Consider the following 19,088-nt stretch of genomic DNA (forward strand, 5'->3'; position numbering starts at 1 on the left):
CTCTCCCCCCACTATCCAGCCAGAACCCTCACACTTTGCAATCATGGAAGGGGGAGCCCATGACCCTGATTAGGAATCCAGAATCAGGGCCCCCAGCACTCTTAAGGGATACAGGATCGGGCCCCTAAGCAACCAGGTGAGGGATGTAGAATCAGCACCTCCTCAAGCCTTTATCCAGCCAGAATCCCCTCCTCTCACTTTGCAATCAGGGAAGGGCAGGGGGTCATGAGCCCCTTGGATCCCCATAAGAGCCCCCACTTGCATCATCAGTAGGGTTTTAATCAGGACCTTCAGAATAGCCCTCTCCCACAGCAGTAGTAGGCTGTTATCCTTAAGGGGTGGAGACAGGACCATGCTTTTACCACCGTATTACAAACAGGTGACTGAGGACTCCCTACTTTAAACCAATGCTGGGTGAGCATATCTCCCCCTTGTGGTTGGACCCAGTCACAACACCCTGCTACAGAATCCCAGTAACCAAGGTGCTCCTAGAGGCCTGGGCACTGATGATCCCAGGTTCAGTTCCTGATGATGGAGGCTGCACGCATGTGGAAGTTACCCAGGCTCTCCTCTGCCCGTAGCCACCCACCACCGCCCTCCTACCTTCCTCTGGTAGATGGCGATCCAGTCGGTGGTAGCAAACCACTTGTGGTTCTTGATGTCATTGACCCCGTTCTTGAGGTTGCCAAAGCGTTTGGTGAGGTCCACCTGCAGAAGGTTCTGGAGCAGGTCCTTCAGGTCTGAGCTGAAGTGAGATGGGAACCGGACCTGGGGTGGGGAGGAGAGACAGAGGTCTGGCTTTTACCTGCCCTGCCCTCGTGGCTAGATTAATCGATACACCTAATAATGTACAGCACCTAGCAGAAGGGGTCCTGGGCTATGCCTGGGGCGCCTAGGCACTACCATAATAAACTTAATATGTACATCACCTAGCACAATAGGGTCCTGATCCATGACTGGGGCTTCTGGCACTATCGTAATACACCTAATAATAAATAACAAGCCCTTTAAAAACACTCCAGGACAATGAGTGAATGAGAAGTGGGGGCGCTACTGAGGACTGACAGGAGCTGAAATGGTTAATTAGCAGCTGCCTCCCAGCTTTTATTGAGCATTTTTCCTCCACAGATCTCAAAGCAGGGCTGCTGCATCCCTATCCTCATTTTACATAAGGGGAAACTGAGGCACAGGGAGACATGACTTGCCCAAGGTCACTCAGCAGGCTGGTAGGAGAACCGGGAACAGAACCCAGGCCCGTTGAGTTCCCCACTAGGTTAAAGCTGACCGTGTCTAACATGAGTGCTTGGAGACCTTTGGCGAGAAGGTGCTGGGGTGGGCAGAGGAATATTATGGGCTCTTGGTTGGTTACTATGGCGATGAGTGCTCTACCAGTGCCTGGAGATGACTGATGTGTTTAAGGAATGTTTAGTCTTGCAACGTAGCAGGGTTGTGGAGAGTTTTGCAACTCACAACAGTGTATGCGAAAACCAAAGGCACCTGTTCCAGGAGTCCCCATGAGAGTTACAGGGAGCACAATGGTGGTGGGGTAGGGGATGGAGTCCATGTCTTGGAGAACGGGTACGTGGCAAGGGAGGGTCTATGTGTTGGGGTGCAGGGGGAATGGGGTACATGACAGTGAGGATGCCCACGTGTTGGGGATTGGGGGAGCATGGGAGGGCATGAGCATGTCAGGGGCGCAGCATGTGAGCATCACTCTGATCAGTCGCTGAGACTTGGCACCCCCCTTTAGCTGGGGAACCCCCAAAAAATATCACACAAGTGTCCCCTCCCCCAGCCCAAATACCTTGCCAGAAACGATCTTCTCGTAGATCTGAATGGGCTGGTCCGCAAAGAACGGGGGGTAACCAGCCGCCATCTCGTAGATGAGGACGCCCAGGGCCCACCAGTCCACAGCCTTGTTATAACCCTGCCTGGTGAAAGCAGGCCAGGGTCATGCACCGAACATTTGCGGGGTGGGGAGAACCACCTGGTGGCCAGGGATCAGCTAGCGATCAGGCAGCGGACAGGACCTCCCTAGCTCACCTGGCTGAGGATGATCTCAGGGGCCAGGTATTCTGGGGTCCCACACAGAGTCCAGCTTTGGCCGTTCACCCACTTGGCAAAACCAAAATCCATCACCTGGAGCCAAAACAGAGAGAGGAGAAGCTGGATCAGCCTGGAGGCTGTGACAGCAGGAGGGGAAGAGGCGGGGAGCAGATGATTGATGTATTCTGGCCGTGTTATATTTCTGGGAGTGTCTTGGCTTTGGGAAGGGGATGGCAGCAGAGAGAGACTTGGGCAGGGAGGAGATCACCGCAGGGAGCCAGGAGCCAGCGCTGGGATGGGGAAGGGAAGCGGGGGCAGCCTCACCTCCACGTAGCCCTGCTGGTCTAGCAGGAGATTCTCTATCTTCAGGTCTCGGTAGACGAGATCCAGCGAGTGCAGATACTCAAAGCTCAGGATGATCTGAGCAGCGTAGAACCGGGCGTGAGGTTCACTGCAATGAGGTGGGAGGAGAACGTGAACATCCCGGGCCAGATCTGCCCCCTCTCAGCCAGCCCAGCACCCTCGGCCCCCTGCCAGCCCCTGTGGTGCCAAAGGTCCCAGGCACACACCTGCAGTGGGAGTTGCTGCACAGATGCGGCTGGGGAATAGACTCACTAATGAGAGGGCACGAGCTCTATTTGCTTGGAGTATTTAGTGCTACAGCCCTAGAAGATCCAACCCCTCCCCACACCTCTGGTCTAGGGGCCGGGACGGGCAGGCCCAAGAGGGATTTCCCAGCTGCGACGTCTATGATCAAAGGGGAAACCCAACCTGCCACCGGGCCGGACACCCCAAAAGAGCAGAAGCAGGAAGTGAAATTTCTCAAAAGCAGAGTGTGAAATGGACCAGGCTGGCTTCATCCTCCCTCACGGCTGCAGAGTCAAAGAGCAGCCTCCAAACTAGCTGTGCTGAGCCCAAGAAAGCCATTCCGCTAGGGAGACCCAACCCGGCTCAGTGATGAGAACATGAGCACTAAGCACCCGCACACGCGCCAGCGGAGACCACTGCCCCTGCCCTCGAGCCCAGGGTCAATTTCCAGCTAGCCCTGGAGAGAGGGTCCAGGCGGGGCAGGGCTGAGCACCCCATGCTGTACGGTCGGGGGCCTTTTTCTGCAGCCAGATTAGGAGAGCAGGAGCCAAGGAGCAGAAAGTCACATCCTCACATTCCACCTAAATTATATCAGAACAGTGTAATACCGGGCTGGTAAGAAGGCTCCTGTCCTAATAGTGCCCAGCATCACCAGGCAAAGAAACAGATCTTAGGATGCTCCAAGGAATCACTTAGCAGCAGTGTGGGTGTGAAATCTCTACTTCCTGATTGTTTTCCTTTGCTGGTCCCCACTTCTCTATTGTTTATCTGTCTGGGGGTATGGCTACACTGGCGAGTTGCAGCGCTGGTAGTTTGCAGCGCTGGTCGTCCAGCTGTGCAGGGCCAGCGCTGCAGTGTGGCCACACTGACAGCTACCAGCGCTGGGGTCTTTGATTGTTTCTGTTACATAACTACAGCTGCACATCAACAAAGGTCATGGGGTACGACTGGGTAAAGAATTGTTTCACACTATGTTCCGATTGGTCAGAGAATTATTTTGTAATACTTCTGTAAAATGATTGGTTAAGGTAGAGCTAAGCAGGATTCAAGTTTCACTGTATAAACTGGGGTTCAAAAGGAAGTTCTGGGGAACCAACTCCAGGACACAGCCCAGCATCAACACCAGGGGCGGCTCTAGTAATTTCGCCGCCCCAAGCAGGGCGGCACGCCGCGGGGGGTGTGCTGGCGGTCACCGGTCCGCTGCTCCAGTGGACCCCCTGCAGATGTGCCTGTGGAGGATCCGCTGGTCCCGCGGCTCCGGTGAAGCATCCGCAGGCACGCCTGAGGGAGGTCCACCGAAGCTGCCTGCCGCCCTCCCGGCAACAGGCAGAGCGCCCCTTGCGGCATGCCGCCCCAAGCGCGCTCTTGGCGTGCTGGGGTCTGGAGCTGGCCCTGATCAGCACTGCCAGACCTCAACACCCTGCCAATCAGGGGCGGCTCTACCTTTTTGGCCGCCCCAAGCAGTCATGCGCGGGAGGCGCCCCGGAGCCGCGGACCTCCCGTGGGCATGACTGCGGAGGGTCCGCTGGTCGCGCGGCTCGGCTGGACCTCCCGCAGCTGCGGACGGTTCGCAGGTCCGGCGGCTCCGCTTGAGCTACCGCAGGCATGCCTGCGGGAGGTCCAGCCGAGCCGCGGGACCAGCGAAGCATCCGCAGTCATGCCTGCGGCAGGTCCGGTCATCCCGGGGCTCCGGTGGACCTCCCGCAGGCATGACTGCGGCAGGTCCGCCGGCCCAGCCTGCCGCCCCCCCGGGAAAGGGCCGCCCCACGCGCGTGATTGCCGCGCTGGGGTCTGGAGCCGGCCCTGCTGCCAATGACACCGTGCACAAGCTGGAGTCCCAGGACGACCTGATCCTGATCCTGACTGGCCAGCAGGGAAAGTTCATCTGCCTTATTGGGAGTGATGGGCATTGTATGAGTAGCGTGTGTATTCTGTTCTGGTAACTGTGATGAAGTGGGCGGGTTTCTTAGTTTTTTCAATGTTTTGCATGCAGAGGGAGTGGGACACAGTCTCCCTCAGTGTTACTGGTTTAACAAGGTGATGAGAGAGGGAGTTTGTTGTTACAGAGGACCGGGGACAGACTTGGGACCTCGGCCAATGGCCTGGAGAATGGACACCCCAGCGACTGGTGACCTGGTGACCAGGAGGCCCAGCTCGGGCGTCACAGCTGGTTCTGGCCAGTGGGATGACAATGGGCTCTGAAGAGAGGACCCCGGTGACCTGAACAGGTGGTTCCAGCTAGAGGCCAGAAGAGAGGAGAAGTGGCCCAGGCGACCCTGTTTACCTGGAGAGAAGACAATGGACAGAGGCAGGGCTTGGGGGAGGTGATATCGGATGCCCAGCTGGGAAGCAGGGGGGCTCTGGGCTGGAGAGAGAGAGCAGGCAGAGCCCACCTGGATGCAGGGGAGACTTGGATGTGCTGTGCTGAGGGAGGCCAGGCCCGAGGGCCCTGAGAGTTTCCTAGGCTGTGTTCAGACGCTCAATAAACCCTCCTGTTTTATGCTGGCAGAGAGTCGCTCTGGTCTAGAGAACAGGGTTGCATTATTCCCTCTGGGAGTGGAGGCCCTGGGGGTCCAGAGTGAGTGGACTCCCTGAGGGGACCAATGGCGAGAGACAGGTGTGCTAAGGCTCAGAGAGGTGCGGTTCCAGGAGGCGAAGGGGCTTAACCCCCGAGAGAAAGTGGACCTCTGAGAAGGGCTGTCACACTGAAGGGGGTTCCCCCCAGGGACTGCATGAGGCCAAGAGTGGGCATGACCTGTGAGTCCGTGACAGTAACTGTTAATAAACAGAGATTAAGGATATTTCTGTGTGAGGCTCACTGGGAAATCTGGATAAATTGGAGAAATGGTCTGAGGTAAACCCGATGAAGTTTAACAAAGACAAATGCAAAGTGCTCCACTTAGGAAGGAAACATCAGTTTCACACATACAAAATGGGAAGAGACTGTCTAGGAAGGAGTACGCCAGAAAGGTATCTAGGGATTATAGTGGACCACAAGCTAAACATGAGTCAATAGTGTGATGCTGTTGCAAAAAAAGCAAACGTGATTCTGGGCTGCATTAACAGGTGTGTTGTGAGCAAGACACGAGAAGTCATTCTTCCGCTCTACTCTGCGCTGGCTAGGCCTCAACTGGAGTATTGTGTCCAGTTCTGGGCACCGCATTTCAGGAAAGATGTGGAGAAATTGGAGAGGGTCCAGAGAAGAGCAACAAGAATGATTAAAGGTCTTGAGAACATGACCTACGAAGGAAGGCTGAAAGAATTGGGTTTGTTTAGTTTGGAAAAGGGAAGACTGAGAGGGGACATGATAGCAGTTTTCAGGTATCTAAAAGGGTGTCATAAGGAGGAGGGAGAAAACTTGTTCATCTTAGCCTCTAAGGATAGAACAAGAAGCAATGGGCTTAAACTGCAGCAAGGGAGGTTTAGGCTGGACATTAGGAAAAAGTTCCTAACTGTCAAGGTGGTTAAACACTGGAATAAATAGCCTAGGGAGGTTGTGGAATCTCCATCTCTGGAGATATTTAAGAGTAGATTAGATAAATGTCTATCCGGGATGGTCTAGACAGTATTTGGTCCTGCCATGAGGGCAGGGGACTGGACTTGATGACCTCTCGAGGTCCCTTCCAGTCCTAGACTCTATGAATCTATGAACCTATGAAAAGACCCTGCAAACCCGCAGACTGTGAGGTGACACCCTCAGCCCACGAAGGGTGAGGCTAGGCGCCTAAATTAAGAGGGTTACGCCTTGAGCCCCAGGAGCAGGGTAAAGGTGGGTGCCCTAGAGCGTAAGGGGAACGAAGCCTGAACCCTGCTGTCTCTAAGGGGATGAAGGGAGCTCAGGCCATCCTTGGTCTCCCTGCTCAGGCAGTTCCGGTCTGCGTGACATGGGCCTTCCTGATCCTCTACCAACTAAACAGGCCCCAACACCCTAGTGGTACCTTGATGGGGCCCAGTCAGCACGTACCAGGCCAGACTCCTAGCTCAGCGGGGTAAATCCAGACCAGTCGCATTGATTTCAACAAAGTTCTCCCACATTTACACCCATGGATTCAGGTATTTATTTTATGCTGTCATAGGAAAATCGATTGGCTCAGTGTATGTGTAACAGCAGCTGCTGGCCCCACTGCTACTGTGTCACCTGAGAGCTACACGGCCCAGAGCAGGGGTGACATTTCCATTGTAGCAGCTTCCGCAGACAAGGGGCCAGAGATCAAAGCTGTTGAACCCTAGAATGATGAGGGGCCCCAAGAAAATGACTCTGCCAGCACTGCCTGCTGCTAACACACCCATCACCCTAGCCTCCGGGCCCCCGCAGGGGCTGAGATTTATCCTGCAGCCTTCTCTGAGCTGGCTACAAAACCCACTAACCTCAGGCTGACAGATGAGGAGACAGGTCTCCCTTCAGAGCCAGCCCCTCTTTAATCAGGCCAGCCACAGGGGATGCTGTGGAGCTCGAAGGCACAACTATCTTTGCTCTCCCACCTACACCAGGACCGTCTCTGGCTTTTTTGCTGCCCCAAGCAAAAATAAAATAAAATAAAATTTGTGGGTGCCGGAGCAGCGAAGCAAAACAAAAACAAAAAACACCTGTGGGGCGGCTGGAGCGGCAAAGCCCAAAGCCTTCTGGGCTACTCCCAAATTTGCAGCATATTTAATTAACACCATGCAGCACAATGTCATAATTTCATACACTTTAATGATATACATATTTTGACAGAACAGTGGGTTTCAGTAATCATAACCTTTCCCATGATACCTTACATGGCCTGTTTTATATGAAATATAAAGAATATATACAAATGATGAATATGGGGCTTACAGAGCACAACATGCCACTCCCCCGAGGTATAGAGCAGTGGCTCTCAAACTTTTTTACTGGTGACCCCTTTCATATAGCAAGCCTCTGAGTGCGGCCCCGCCCCCCTTATAAATTAAAAACACTTTTTATATATTTAACACCATTATAAATGCTGAAGGCAAAGCGGGGTTTGGGGTGGAGGTTGACAGCTCGCAACCCCCCATGTAATAACCTCGTGACCCCCGAGGGGTCCTAACCCCGAGTTTGAGGACCCCTGGTACAAAGTGTCAGTTAGACACTCCAAGGCTTGGGACTTTTAAAAGGAGACTGGATAAAACATACAGTAAGGCTCAGCCCTGCATTGGCAGGGAGATGGACTGAGCCAGGATGATCACAGAGGGCTTTTTCCCCTGTAACTTCTGTAATTCCATCCCACTCTCCTGGGAGTACAAATTCTGGTACTAAAGACCTGGTGCCTGGATCCCATATTGCTTTGCACTGGGACTGGGAATTAGTGCCCTGACATGCAACTCCTCCTCTTGGGCCAGTGTAGATCCTGCTATTAGTACAGCTCCTTGTGTTTAGCTGAAACCTTGGACTCAGTCCCTGAGTGTATCCCCACTAAACTGAGAGCTAAACTGCCACCACTCTCCTGCTGCGTGGATCCCAGTGTGCTTGTACTGTGAATTTTTGGCATGCACACGTGGCTGTATTTACCTCATTGTGCTGGTAGTGCTGCTACTTCCTTGGTGTAATGATGACATTATGCTAAGATGAATCCTGAAAATAGTGCCCTGGTGTGATGGTCATTCTGTGCTGTTCATATGAATCCTGCATTTTTGTATGCTGTGTGGTTGTAGCCTGTTGTTCCCAGGAAATTAGAGACAAGGTGAGTGAGGTAATATCTTTTATTGGAGCAACTTTTGTTGGTAAGAGCATAGGCGGCAGATTTGTATAATTTTTGGTGGTGCCCAGAATGGGTGTAATCTCCCTCTTCCCCCACCCCCCGCCCTGTAAGCCGATATATATATTTTATTAAATAGTGTAAAAATGGACTGGAAGCCATAAGCGTTGAAGTTTCTTTTTATTGCATAATATCACTATCATAAAAAATATTTAACTAAGAATATCAGTTATTAATACTCTTTTGAATATGGAAACGACCATACACTGTTTATTCAATAACCCTCAAAACAAATACTTTCTAAAACTGAAACAAATATAGCCCCTTCTTTTGCGAGGTGCTTCAGGAAGCAGCAAACACTTTTTGTCGTTGTTTCGTTCTTGAAATGAAGTCATCCAGGAGACTTGCAATGTCCAGTTCAGAGGTAAAGTTCTTATGAACGTGCAGAAATGTCAAGTGATTTAGACGTTCTTGGCCCATTGTCGTTCGCAAATAATTTTTCAGTCGGCGCAAGCAACTGAATGATCGCTCAGTGGTGCAGGTTGTAGTCGGAATTGTGTAGAATAATTTCAGGAGAATTGTAACTTCTGACAACATGTCACACAAGCCTTCATTTTGTTTTTGAAATTGCTTCACTTCACTCACTGAATTAAGCTGGCAATTTCTCGATCTGCAAATATCACTCAACATTTCTAAATGAAGAAATAGTTTCTCCATGTTGATGTCACCATGGAAAGCTTCACTTATTTGGACAATGTCCTGTTTTGAGCCATTTGCTGCCTCAGTTATAAGCTTCTCCAATTTTACTGCAAATGTAAAGCTTTCTGTTGAAAACCTCTGTTCAATGGCAACTTTGCAAGCATCAATGATCTCAACATATATTTGATGAAAATACTCTTTGGGGTCACTGAAGGTGTGAGGAAGGCTTCCATGGTCAAGCCATCTTGGTGGTTTGCGTTTTCTTGGGAGTGTAGGTTCATCTAAATAAAGATTTCTTGCCTTCTCTACCGTTGTTTCCCAACAGTGATTGTATGATGAGTCAGTACGCATCCCACTCAACACCTCTTGCAATAGGCCAACTTTCTTCATAACGTTTGTCAATGACACATTTCGGCTTTGAATTTTTACATTAGCTTCTTCTACCGGACCCATGGCTTTCACAAGAACTGTTAGTGTAAAGTATGTTGAAAAAGATTGAAGTTGCTTCGAGAATCCACTACATTTTAAGCCAAATTCATCGGAAGAGTAACTAAGTTCGTCTAGGCAGTTCATCATGGCCTTGTAGTTGTGGAGCAGTGATTTAATGCTACTGATCCTTAGTGTCCATCTTGTTGGGCACAATGGTCGTAAAGAAGGTTCTCTTTCACTCTGAAACTCTCTGAATGCTGCCATACGTTTTGGTGACTCCCTGAAGGCATTGATGAGATCTTTCACCATCAAAAACATATAACAACACTCTTGAATATTATGCAGGGCATCCTGCATGGCAAGGTTAAGAGAACGTGCAGCACAATGCACAAATTCGGCTCTTGGCTCTCGATCCTTCACTCTGGCTTGGACCCCAGTAAATTTGCCAGACACATTACTGGTTCTGTTGTAACACTGCCCCCGGCAATCAGAAAAGCGCAAATCACACCTCAGAAGTGTTTCTTCCACAATTTTGAAAAGAGAAGCAACATCCATTGTGTCAGTTTGGTAAAACCCAATAAACTTCTAATAAATCTCCCAGTCTTCACTAGAAAAGAACCTTAAAGAAAAACTTACTTGTTCTTTTCTTGACAAATCAGTAGTCTCATCCATTACAATGGCATAAAACTTAGAAGCCTTTATCTTTTGCAAAATTTTTCTTAGCGTCATCATTGCCATCATTTCGATTATTTCATTAATAACCTCATGTGACAGCCACTTGTATTTTGTGCGATTGAGCCACTATCTCAGTTCCTCAGAATCTGTACTGCGTAGCAACAAGAGCTGCATCAAATTTGAATCACTCTCATTATGTCCCCGTAATGCTATTCCTTGTTGAGCTAGGTACTGAACACTGGTAAAAATGTTGTGCAGTGCAATCCTAGCTGATTGTGATTCTTTTCTGTAACTGGCTGACACTAGTGCAGAAACATTTACCTGTGATTGCAGAGCAGCATATTTCATTACTGCTTCCTTGTGACAGGAGGATTTTTCATGTGATGTAAAACCACGCAATGCGTGTCTCCAATCTTGAAATCCAGATGAAGTAAATGTTGGTTCGGCCTTCGTAGAAAATATTAAGATCTTCTTTTCAGAACAGTTTTTGCAGACTGAGCAAAAAGCTCTGTTTAATTTGATATTGTACTCCAACCACTTAAATCTTGATAGCCAAGATTGCTGAAAACTCCTTTTCTTATCTTGTGGATTTGCCGCTTCTTTCTTTTGTATAACTTCAGTTTGAAAGCTGGGTGTTGAACTCAGGCCATCACTTGATGAATTACCCTTTTCTTCTTTTTCTCTGGGTAACTTTATTAAGAATTTATCCATTATTGATCATTAGTGGTCCTACAAATCAAGAATTTGTTGTTGGGATATTGTGCCATGCCAAGATTATCCCTAATCTCCACTCCGTTTAAAGTTTTAAGCGGTCCCACTTCTTCCTTCTTGGTTTTCTTCCTATTTATATGGCTAAAAAACCTTTTGCTATTGGTTTTAATCCCCTTCGCTAGGTCCATCTCCACCCGGCTCTTTGCCTTTCTCACTGCTTCCCTACACCCTCTGACCTCAATAAGGTAGGTTTCTTTGCTGATCCCTCCCATTTTCCACTCCTTGTACGCTTTCTGTTTTTTCTTAATCACTCCTCTAAGATGCTTGCTCATCCAGCTCGGTCTAAAACTGCTACCTACGAACCGTTTTCCCTTTCTCGGGATACATACCTCTGACAGCTCCTGCAACTTCAACCTGAAATAACCCCAGGCGTCTTCCGCCTTTAGATCCCTAAATACGTTAGTCCAATCCACTTCCCTACATAGATGCCTCAATTTAGTAAAGTTAGTCCTTTTGAAATCATAAACCTTTGTCTCAGATGCAATTTTGTTTATCCTTCCATTTATTTTGAAACGAATTAGCTCATGATCACTCGAGCCAAGGTTGTCCCCTACAACTATTTCCTCAACAAGGTCCTCGTTACTTACCAAAATCAGATCTAAAATGGCATCCCCCCTCGTCGGTTCAGCAACTACTTGATGAAGGAATTCATCAGCTATCACGTCTAGGAAAAGCTGAGCCCTATTATTATTACTAGCATTTGTTTCCCAATCTATATCCGGGAAGTTAAAATCTCCCATGATCATACAGTTCCTATTAGTATTTACCTCCTTAAAAACATTAAAGAGCTCTCTATCCATATCCAGGCTAGATCCCGGCGGTCTATAGCACACCCCAATCACTATCCCAGGGGACGCTCTAGTAGTTTTCTTCCCCAATGTGACCATTGCCCAAACAGACTCCGTATTATCCATTGCATTGCTAGTTATTTCGTTACTTTTCACCTCATTATTGACATACAATGCTACTCCCCCACCTTTACCTTTGTATCGGTCTTTCCTAAACAGCACATACCCTTCCATACCTGTACTCCAGTCATGGCTATCGTTCCACCATGTTTCGGTTATTCCTACGATATCCGGTTTCAATTCTCGGACCAGGAGCTCTAGTTCCTCCATTTTGTTACCTAAGCTTCTCGCATTGGTGAACAAACATCCTAATTTTTGCTGTTTGGCTCCTCTCACCCTTTTCACCCAACTTGGTAGGGACACAGTACTACCAGTATGACCTGTCGGTCTAGTATCCGTCCCCCCCTCTTCCTTATACCTAACCATCCCCCTCTGGCTATATCTGTTGTTATACTGTTGTTCTCACTCTCAACATATAAATTTGGCGTGGAGAGTACCTGGACCTCTCCCAACCGTCTCCCCCCAATGTCTAGTTTAAAGCTCTTTTAATCAGATGAGCCAGCCTCCCTCCTAGAATTCTACTTCCTTCCCTACTCAGGTGGAGCCCATCCCGTGAGAACAGTTGTCTGTCCCCAAAAGCCTCCCAGTGCCCATACATCCCAAAGCCCTCCTTGTAACACCACTCCCTGAGCCAACTATTTATCACCACAATCCTGTCACCCCTTTGGCGCCCTTCCCTAGGGACAGGTAGAATCCCACTGAAGATCACCTGAGCCTCAATTTCCTTGAGCGTCTTACCCAACCTGGCATAGTCTCCCTTGATTCTCTAGTGAGAATCTAGCCGTGTCATTTGTTCCTACATGAAGGATGATCAACGGGTTCTTACCTGCTCCTCTTAGGATCCTTTTCAACCTCAGGTCCACATCCCGTATTTTAGCGCCCGGTAGACAGCACACCCTTCTGTTCTCTGGATTGGCCCTGGTCACAGGCCTGTCCAACCTTCTCAGTATGGAATCCCCAATCAGATAGACCTGCCTTTGCCTGAGGACAGTGCGGTCCTCTAACCTATCCTCCGTCCCCCCTGGTTGCAAGCTCCTTCCATTCCTATCATCCCTTGTGGTTCCCCTTAAGCCATCCTGCATCCTCCATGGGCCCAAGCTTGGTGCTGCCTCCATGGACTCCTCCCCTCTTTCTATCGGACTAGCCGCTCTTCTCTTTTTCCTTGCCCTCCCACCGTCAGCTACCACCTGCTGTACCCCTTCCTCATTCTCCAAACCTTCAAACCTGTTCCTTAGCTCTATTTCTCCCTCACTGGCTCTCCTTTTCCTCGGCCTGCTTCTCACGGTCACATGCTTCCACCGCCCATATTCCTCGTCTGGCAGTCCCCCCTCACTGGCCTTAGCCCCTGCTTCCCCCTGTACCTCTGGGCATTCCCCTTCAGTCACTGCTTGCCATTGCTCCATCAGCTGCTCAAACTCCCTTCTATGCTCTACCAGGGTTTCTACCTGCAGCTCTAGACCCTGGATCTTTTCCTCCAGCAGCTCTATTAGGCGGCACTTCATGCATACATAGTACTGTTCTGGCTCCCCCGCTAGGACCATGTACATACCGCAGCTGCTGCATGCTATCATCCTCGGTGTATCCTCTGCTGCTTGGCTCATGGCTGCTGCTATCTCGGCCTCGCTCGGCGTTCTTACCTGGGGAACACGGGAAGCACGGTGCCGCCCCCTTCCGCCTCCCCCTGTAAACTCCCACTCAAACTCCCCTGTTAGCAGCCCTGTTGGCCGGCTCCTGGGCCGCTGTGATCAGCTGTGCCGCTGCCTGGCTGGGCGGCCGCTTTTATAGGCCCCCTCCTCCGCCTAGCTCCGCCCCCTAATACTTTACGTTGCACACAGGCTTCTGAGTTATAAGCTGATAACTGGCTGGCAGGAGGTCAGCAGCTGGAACCCCAGATTGGCAGCTGAGGTGAGTGGAGCTGGCGGCCAGTAGGGCTGAGCAGGGCCGGAAGCCTGGACCCTGTGTGGCAGGGGGCCTGCGCTGAAACTCCAACTGGAAGCAAGGTGAGTGGGGCTGCTGGGACCCTGGCTAGTAAGGGGCCAGCAGAGGGAACCCCAGAGCTGCGGCGGGCTGAGCAGCTCAACCTGCACCACATGCCATGAAAAATCAGCTCACGGCCAACCCCTGTTCTAGAGCATCCCAGCATCCTCTTCCACACCATGCACTTCCCGGAAGTCCGCACAGGGCACTGACTCTCCCTCCTCTCTGGCCTTTGTCTCTTTTCCAGGCATTAGGAGGCCACCTGATCTCTTTGTTCTCCAACACCTTCAGTTGGAACCTTGCAGGAGAGCGGCCCAGGCCATCAGTTGCCTGGAGACAGAGTGTCGGTCATTCTCTGTGCAGACAGCATCACACTGGCACTCTAGGGCTCTACAACAATCACACCCCCTTATCCCACCATCTAGATCCTTAAGAAATGCATTGGGGAAACTGACGCACACACACATTATTCAGAGTAAACATTAAGCACATTCCCACTTCGTAACACCTGTATACGACCAGTTACATACTTTGAAGGGTGTAAAATAATCAAGTATTGTGCTAAACACAATGATACTCCAAACTGACCACCAAATTTAAGTTGCATGTTTTTCCCCTCAGGTGAGGGTTCTGGGGTGTGGCTGGGGATGAGGGGTTCACAGTGCAGGAGCGTGCTCGGTGCTGGGGGTGCAGGCTTGAGGATGAGGAACTTGGGGTGCAGACAGGCTGCCCCAGGGCTAGGGCCAGAGAGGACTCCCCACCACCACCACTGGCAGCAGCAAGCTCCAGGGGAGGGATCCCTCCTCTCCTCCCCGCCCCCCCCCCCGCAGCACACTCACTCTGCACCACAGTCACTGCACATGCTCCTAGGGCCCGTCTCAGGTCCAGAAAGCTCACTCACCTCCCCTATGATGGGTACTGAGGGGGGGGGTTGCCATCACAGGTGGCCTTCCGTGTTGCTGCCCCTCACCATAACTTCACTGTAGATGGGGGATGGGGCTGCCCCTTGCCCAGCATGGGGCAGAAGTGGGGTCTGCAGGGTGGTGGCTGGGGGGGGGGAGTAGGGTGTCACAAAATTCACCCAAGCCCCAGCTGCTCAGGTCTAGGAAGCCTCCCTCTGCCATCTCCCCTGTGGCGGGTGGGTTAGTGGGTGCTGGGGGAGAGGGCATTGCCTTCACATATGGCTTCCTTCCTCCCCTGTGCAGCCTGCTGCGCCTCACTGGGGGTAGGGGATGGGGCTTCCCCATCCCCAGCATGGGGCAGGAGTGGGGGGGCTGCAGGGTGGTGGCTGTGAGGGGACAGGGAGGGCAGGTTCACAAAATACACCCAAGCCCCAGCTGCTCAGGTGGGTCTATGAACCCCCTCCCCCATCTGCCCTGTGGTGGGTGGGTGCTGGAGAGGACAGGCACTGCCTTCACATATGGCTTCCTTCCTCCCTGACCCCTGCTGCAGCCTGCTGCCCCTCACCATAGCCTCACTGGGGGACGGTGGTAGGGGATGGGGCTGCCCCTTCCCCAGCATTGGGCAGGAGTGGGGGCTGGGGGGGAATCATAGGGTCAAACACTCACGGAAGCTCCAGCAGCTGCTAAGGTGAGTGATGTCTGTCTCCTGGCCGGAAGTCCCCTTCGCGTCTCCTCCAGGTAGGGGGAGGGGAGGGGGCACTGCTCTTATGCTGTAGCCCTTAGGCGGCAGCAGCAGCAGCAGCAGCTGGCAACAAGAGCAAGGGAGAGACAGGCTCTTTTCATTCAGGCAGGGAAGCTCTGGGGCGGGGGGGACGCTCCGGGGTGGCGGGCGGGGGCTGGGAGGGGGGGGATGCTCCAAGCAGGGCCAGGGGAGAAACCTAGCTCCAAATATTGGTGGAGCAGAGCCCCTGATTCTGAATATTCCTGGTGCTTTAGCACCTTGAGCCCATATAAGCTGGCGCCTATGGGTAAGAGAGAGAGACAAGCTTTGGAGCTTTCACAGAAAGGGACACGGGGCTAGCGGCAGGCGAGATGGCAGCTGGCAGAGGGCGCTCCTGGCTGAAAAGAGCTAATTCCCTGGATAACCAACAGGAGGCACCGCAGCAGTGAGTCACATGCACCTTTACAGTCTGTATTAGCAAAAAAACCAGGAGAACTTGTGGCACCATAGAGACTAATACATTTGTTAGTCTCTAAGGTGCCACACGTACTCCTGTTCTTTTTTTAAAAAGGGGGAATGATCCAAACTGATTTTTCTCAGCTCCAAACCTGATCCCAGCCATCACGCCACGAACGCTTGTTCTCAGGATATGAGAGATGCAGACTGTGCCCTTCCACCCCTTCAGCACAGCTTTGGTTTTAAATAGCAAACAAATCAAGAGGACCGTGGGAGTCAGGGGAGGGGGGAGACACAGCCCAGGGCCAAGCTGGCAAGCAAAGGACACCTACCTTGAAAGAATACTCTAGCTTGATGAGTAATGGAAAGTTGACGGCCTGGAGGATCCGTTTCTCGTTGAGGGTGTGCTCAATTTGTTTAAGCTTCACTACCTGGGAGAGAAAAGGAAATAGCAACATCAGATCTTCCTCTGCTGGCACAGCACCCCCTGCGCCTCTCATGCACTCCCCTCTCCTGCATCCCACGCAGGATTCAGCTCCAAATCCCTCCCCCGCACTAGGGATTCAACAGCCCCAGGCCAGATCTCCATGGCAGCCCCCAGCGTCTCACCTTCTGTTTCTCCAGGACCTTCAATGCATAATAATTCCCGGTCTCCTTGTGTTTCACCAGGATCACCCTCCCAAATGAGCCCGTGCCCAGCGTCTTGATTCGATTAAATTGATCCAAACTGGCCGTGTTCTGGAAGGGGGAAAACAAACCTGATGGGGGGGGAGGGCAGACTGATCCTGGGGGCATCAGGACAGTAGCATTTGTACTGCACGACTGGAGGGGTCTTTAATGACCATGAGGGGGTCAGAGCTTCGTTTATACCTCACCAGAAAGGCAGCCCCTCCAGGGTCAGCACTGACTGTGATGGGAGAGCGCCCCCTACTGAGCCCTCCACTCCCTGTAGCACAGCACCCCATAGCACCGCACTGGGGTTGTTCTTGAGAACATTGATATGAAGAATTGGTCCTGTCAACACTGGTTCTCCACTTGGGAGGTCCTCCCTTCTCTTCATGGGTCATTATATAATGCCTGCGTCTGTAACTTTCCCGCCATGCAGCTGAAGAAGTGAGGGGTTTTTTACCCATGAAAGCTTATGCCCAAATAAATCTGTTAGTCTTTAAGGTGCCACCGGACGCCATGTTGTTTTTGTGGATACAGACTAACACGGCTACCCCCTCATAATTGATATGAAGAAGTATTTCACATTTCACCACCAGAGGGCGCCAAAGGAACCTGCTACATTTAGAATGAGACACAGACTAGGGATTCCCTGCTCCTTGGGCAGAACCAAACTCCAGTTCCAGACAGGCGACCCGCCCAGCTCCATTCAGTGGGGGCTGGTGGGTTAGAGGTGGAGGAGGGGTTGGGAGTCAGGACTCCTGGGTTCTAGCCCTCGGTCTGTGAGGAGAGGGAGTGAAGTGTAGTGGTCAGAGGACAGGAGACTAGGAGTCAAAAGATCGCTTCCTAGTTCTGCCACCAGCTTCCTATACTCTTGATCAAGTCCCTTTCCCCTCTGGGCCTCAGTTTCCCTATCTGTGCTATGGCATTAATGACACAGGGTGTGTGGGAGGACTAGCAAAGTGACAGTGCTGCAGAGGGACCAGCAGCTCTGCCTCAGGAATTACCCAGAACCACCCCGGCCAGGATTTCCAGGGGGGACAGACCCAGGGCTGACCCCAAAAGCTTTTCCGGCACCTACAAACTGAGGCACTTCCCCCCGGGAACCAATGTGGGGCTGGGCTGGACAACCACGCTGGAGCCTTGGGAGGAGGATGGGGGAGGGGGAGACAGGCTGGATCAGGAGAGTCCCACATGGTTGGTGTCCCCCTCCCCCAGCAGAGAGGAGTTGAACCTCCATTGTTCTCGGCCCTCCAGTTACCAGAGGGCCGATTGGGGGATTGGGGTGGGGGGGGAAGAAGAGCACTCAGTCCTGCCCCCCAGGAACAAAAATAATCCCAGACCCTCAGCGGAGGCTGTTTGGCAAGGGGGCTCAGTGATGGGGAAAGAGATCCAAGGGGGTGATTGTAGAGTAATCGGCCTGGGGCTGCAGAGGCCTTGATTGTGGGGTGATGGTGATGGTGGTGGTGGGGAGATCTGGGTTGGGACACAGTACCTGGGAGGGGTTCTCCCATTTCTTCAGGAAGTCTTCTTTGCCTTTGGCTAGGAACTCCTTCACTGTAAGGGAAACAGAAAGGCAGCGTGAGGAGTCAGGATGAGTGGGACACCCAGCCTGGTGGACAGAGCTCCGCTTTCAGCCCCCCCCCACCCCCCTGCTCAGCAAAGAGGCACGCAGTTGTAACTTTAGCGCCCTCGTGGCCAAGATGGAGTCTGCTCTGCAGGCAGCTCTGGCCAAGAGACAGCGCGTGCAGGAATGCAGCAGGAGAAGTCCCTGCCACCCCAGGGGCACCTGTTCGAAACCCCCCAGAGTGAACACACACACCCACAGGAAAAGTACAATGGATATAACAAAGGGAGATATTTATTTACAGAGGGCGGAGAGGAGAAAAACAACAAGGGGAAATATAGGGGGAGCAGTAAAACAGGGCTGCATTCAAACCAAAACCCCATGGACCCAGTGGTAGCACAGTCTGGAAGGGCAGACACTGAGCAATGCGTCTGCACACACAGTTCAGGAGGCCTAAGCAAAGTTCCAGTCCGGTGGTGAGTCTTGGGTGCTCCTGGTCGTCTTTGGCGCCAGTAAACTCTCCCCAGCAAACCCCTCCGGTGCCCTCTTCTGCCGCTCTGTGCAAAGCCACACAGAGCGACCACCTCCCCACGTAACTAGCTAGCAGCCTCCCTCCTTGTTCCCAATGCAGAGTCACAAGCCCCAGTACTCACAGCCCCATGCAACTCTGGGCAGCCGTGATACTGGATCCAGCTCTGGCCTGTCCTTCTTGGGCAATTCCCCCCGGCACAGTGCTGCTCCTGGCTCCTGTCCTGGGCTGTCCCCGATCCGGCCTGTCCTCCTCAGGCAGGTTCTCTCTGACCTACGGGAGGGCGGCCATAAGTTAAGGACTTTTCTGGCCTTTTCCTGTCTCAACATCGGGGTAGGCACTGACCAGCCCACTCGATGCGTATTTTCTAGCGGCTCAAAGCCGTTCCTTCTTGCTGGCCAAGAAGGGTGGCCGACAGGATGGAGAAGAGTCTTGAGGGTCGGGTGGTTTAT

At 51.9% G+C, this 19,088-nt stretch overlaps 1 protein-coding gene and 1 pseudogene across 1 annotated transcript; both read right to left on the minus strand.

Annotated features, from left to right (window-relative positions):
• LOC123353528 overlaps nucleotides 1–19,088 on the minus strand; it is a 51,118-nt pseudogene extending 32,030 nt beyond the window's left edge.
• On the minus strand, nucleotides 8,608–15,389 carry LOC123353529 (zinc finger MYM-type protein 1-like). The gene is made up of 2 exons (XM_044994659.1): nucleotides 15,364–15,389; nucleotides 8,608–10,868 (listed from the first exon to the last, which is right to left on the minus strand). Exon 2 carries the CDS (start codon nucleotides 10,017–10,019, stop codon nucleotides 8,679–8,681), a length of 1,341 nt encoding a protein of 446 aa, XP_044850594.1. The 5' UTR covers nucleotides 10,020–10,868; nucleotides 15,364–15,389; the 3' UTR covers nucleotides 8,608–8,678.

The sequence above is a fragment of the Mauremys mutica genome, chromosome 20 (genome assembly GCF_020497125.1).
Source record: "Mauremys mutica isolate MM-2020 ecotype Southern chromosome 20, ASM2049712v1, whole genome shotgun sequence".
NCBI classification, from domain to species: Eukaryota; Metazoa; Chordata; order Testudines; family Geoemydidae; genus Mauremys; species Mauremys mutica.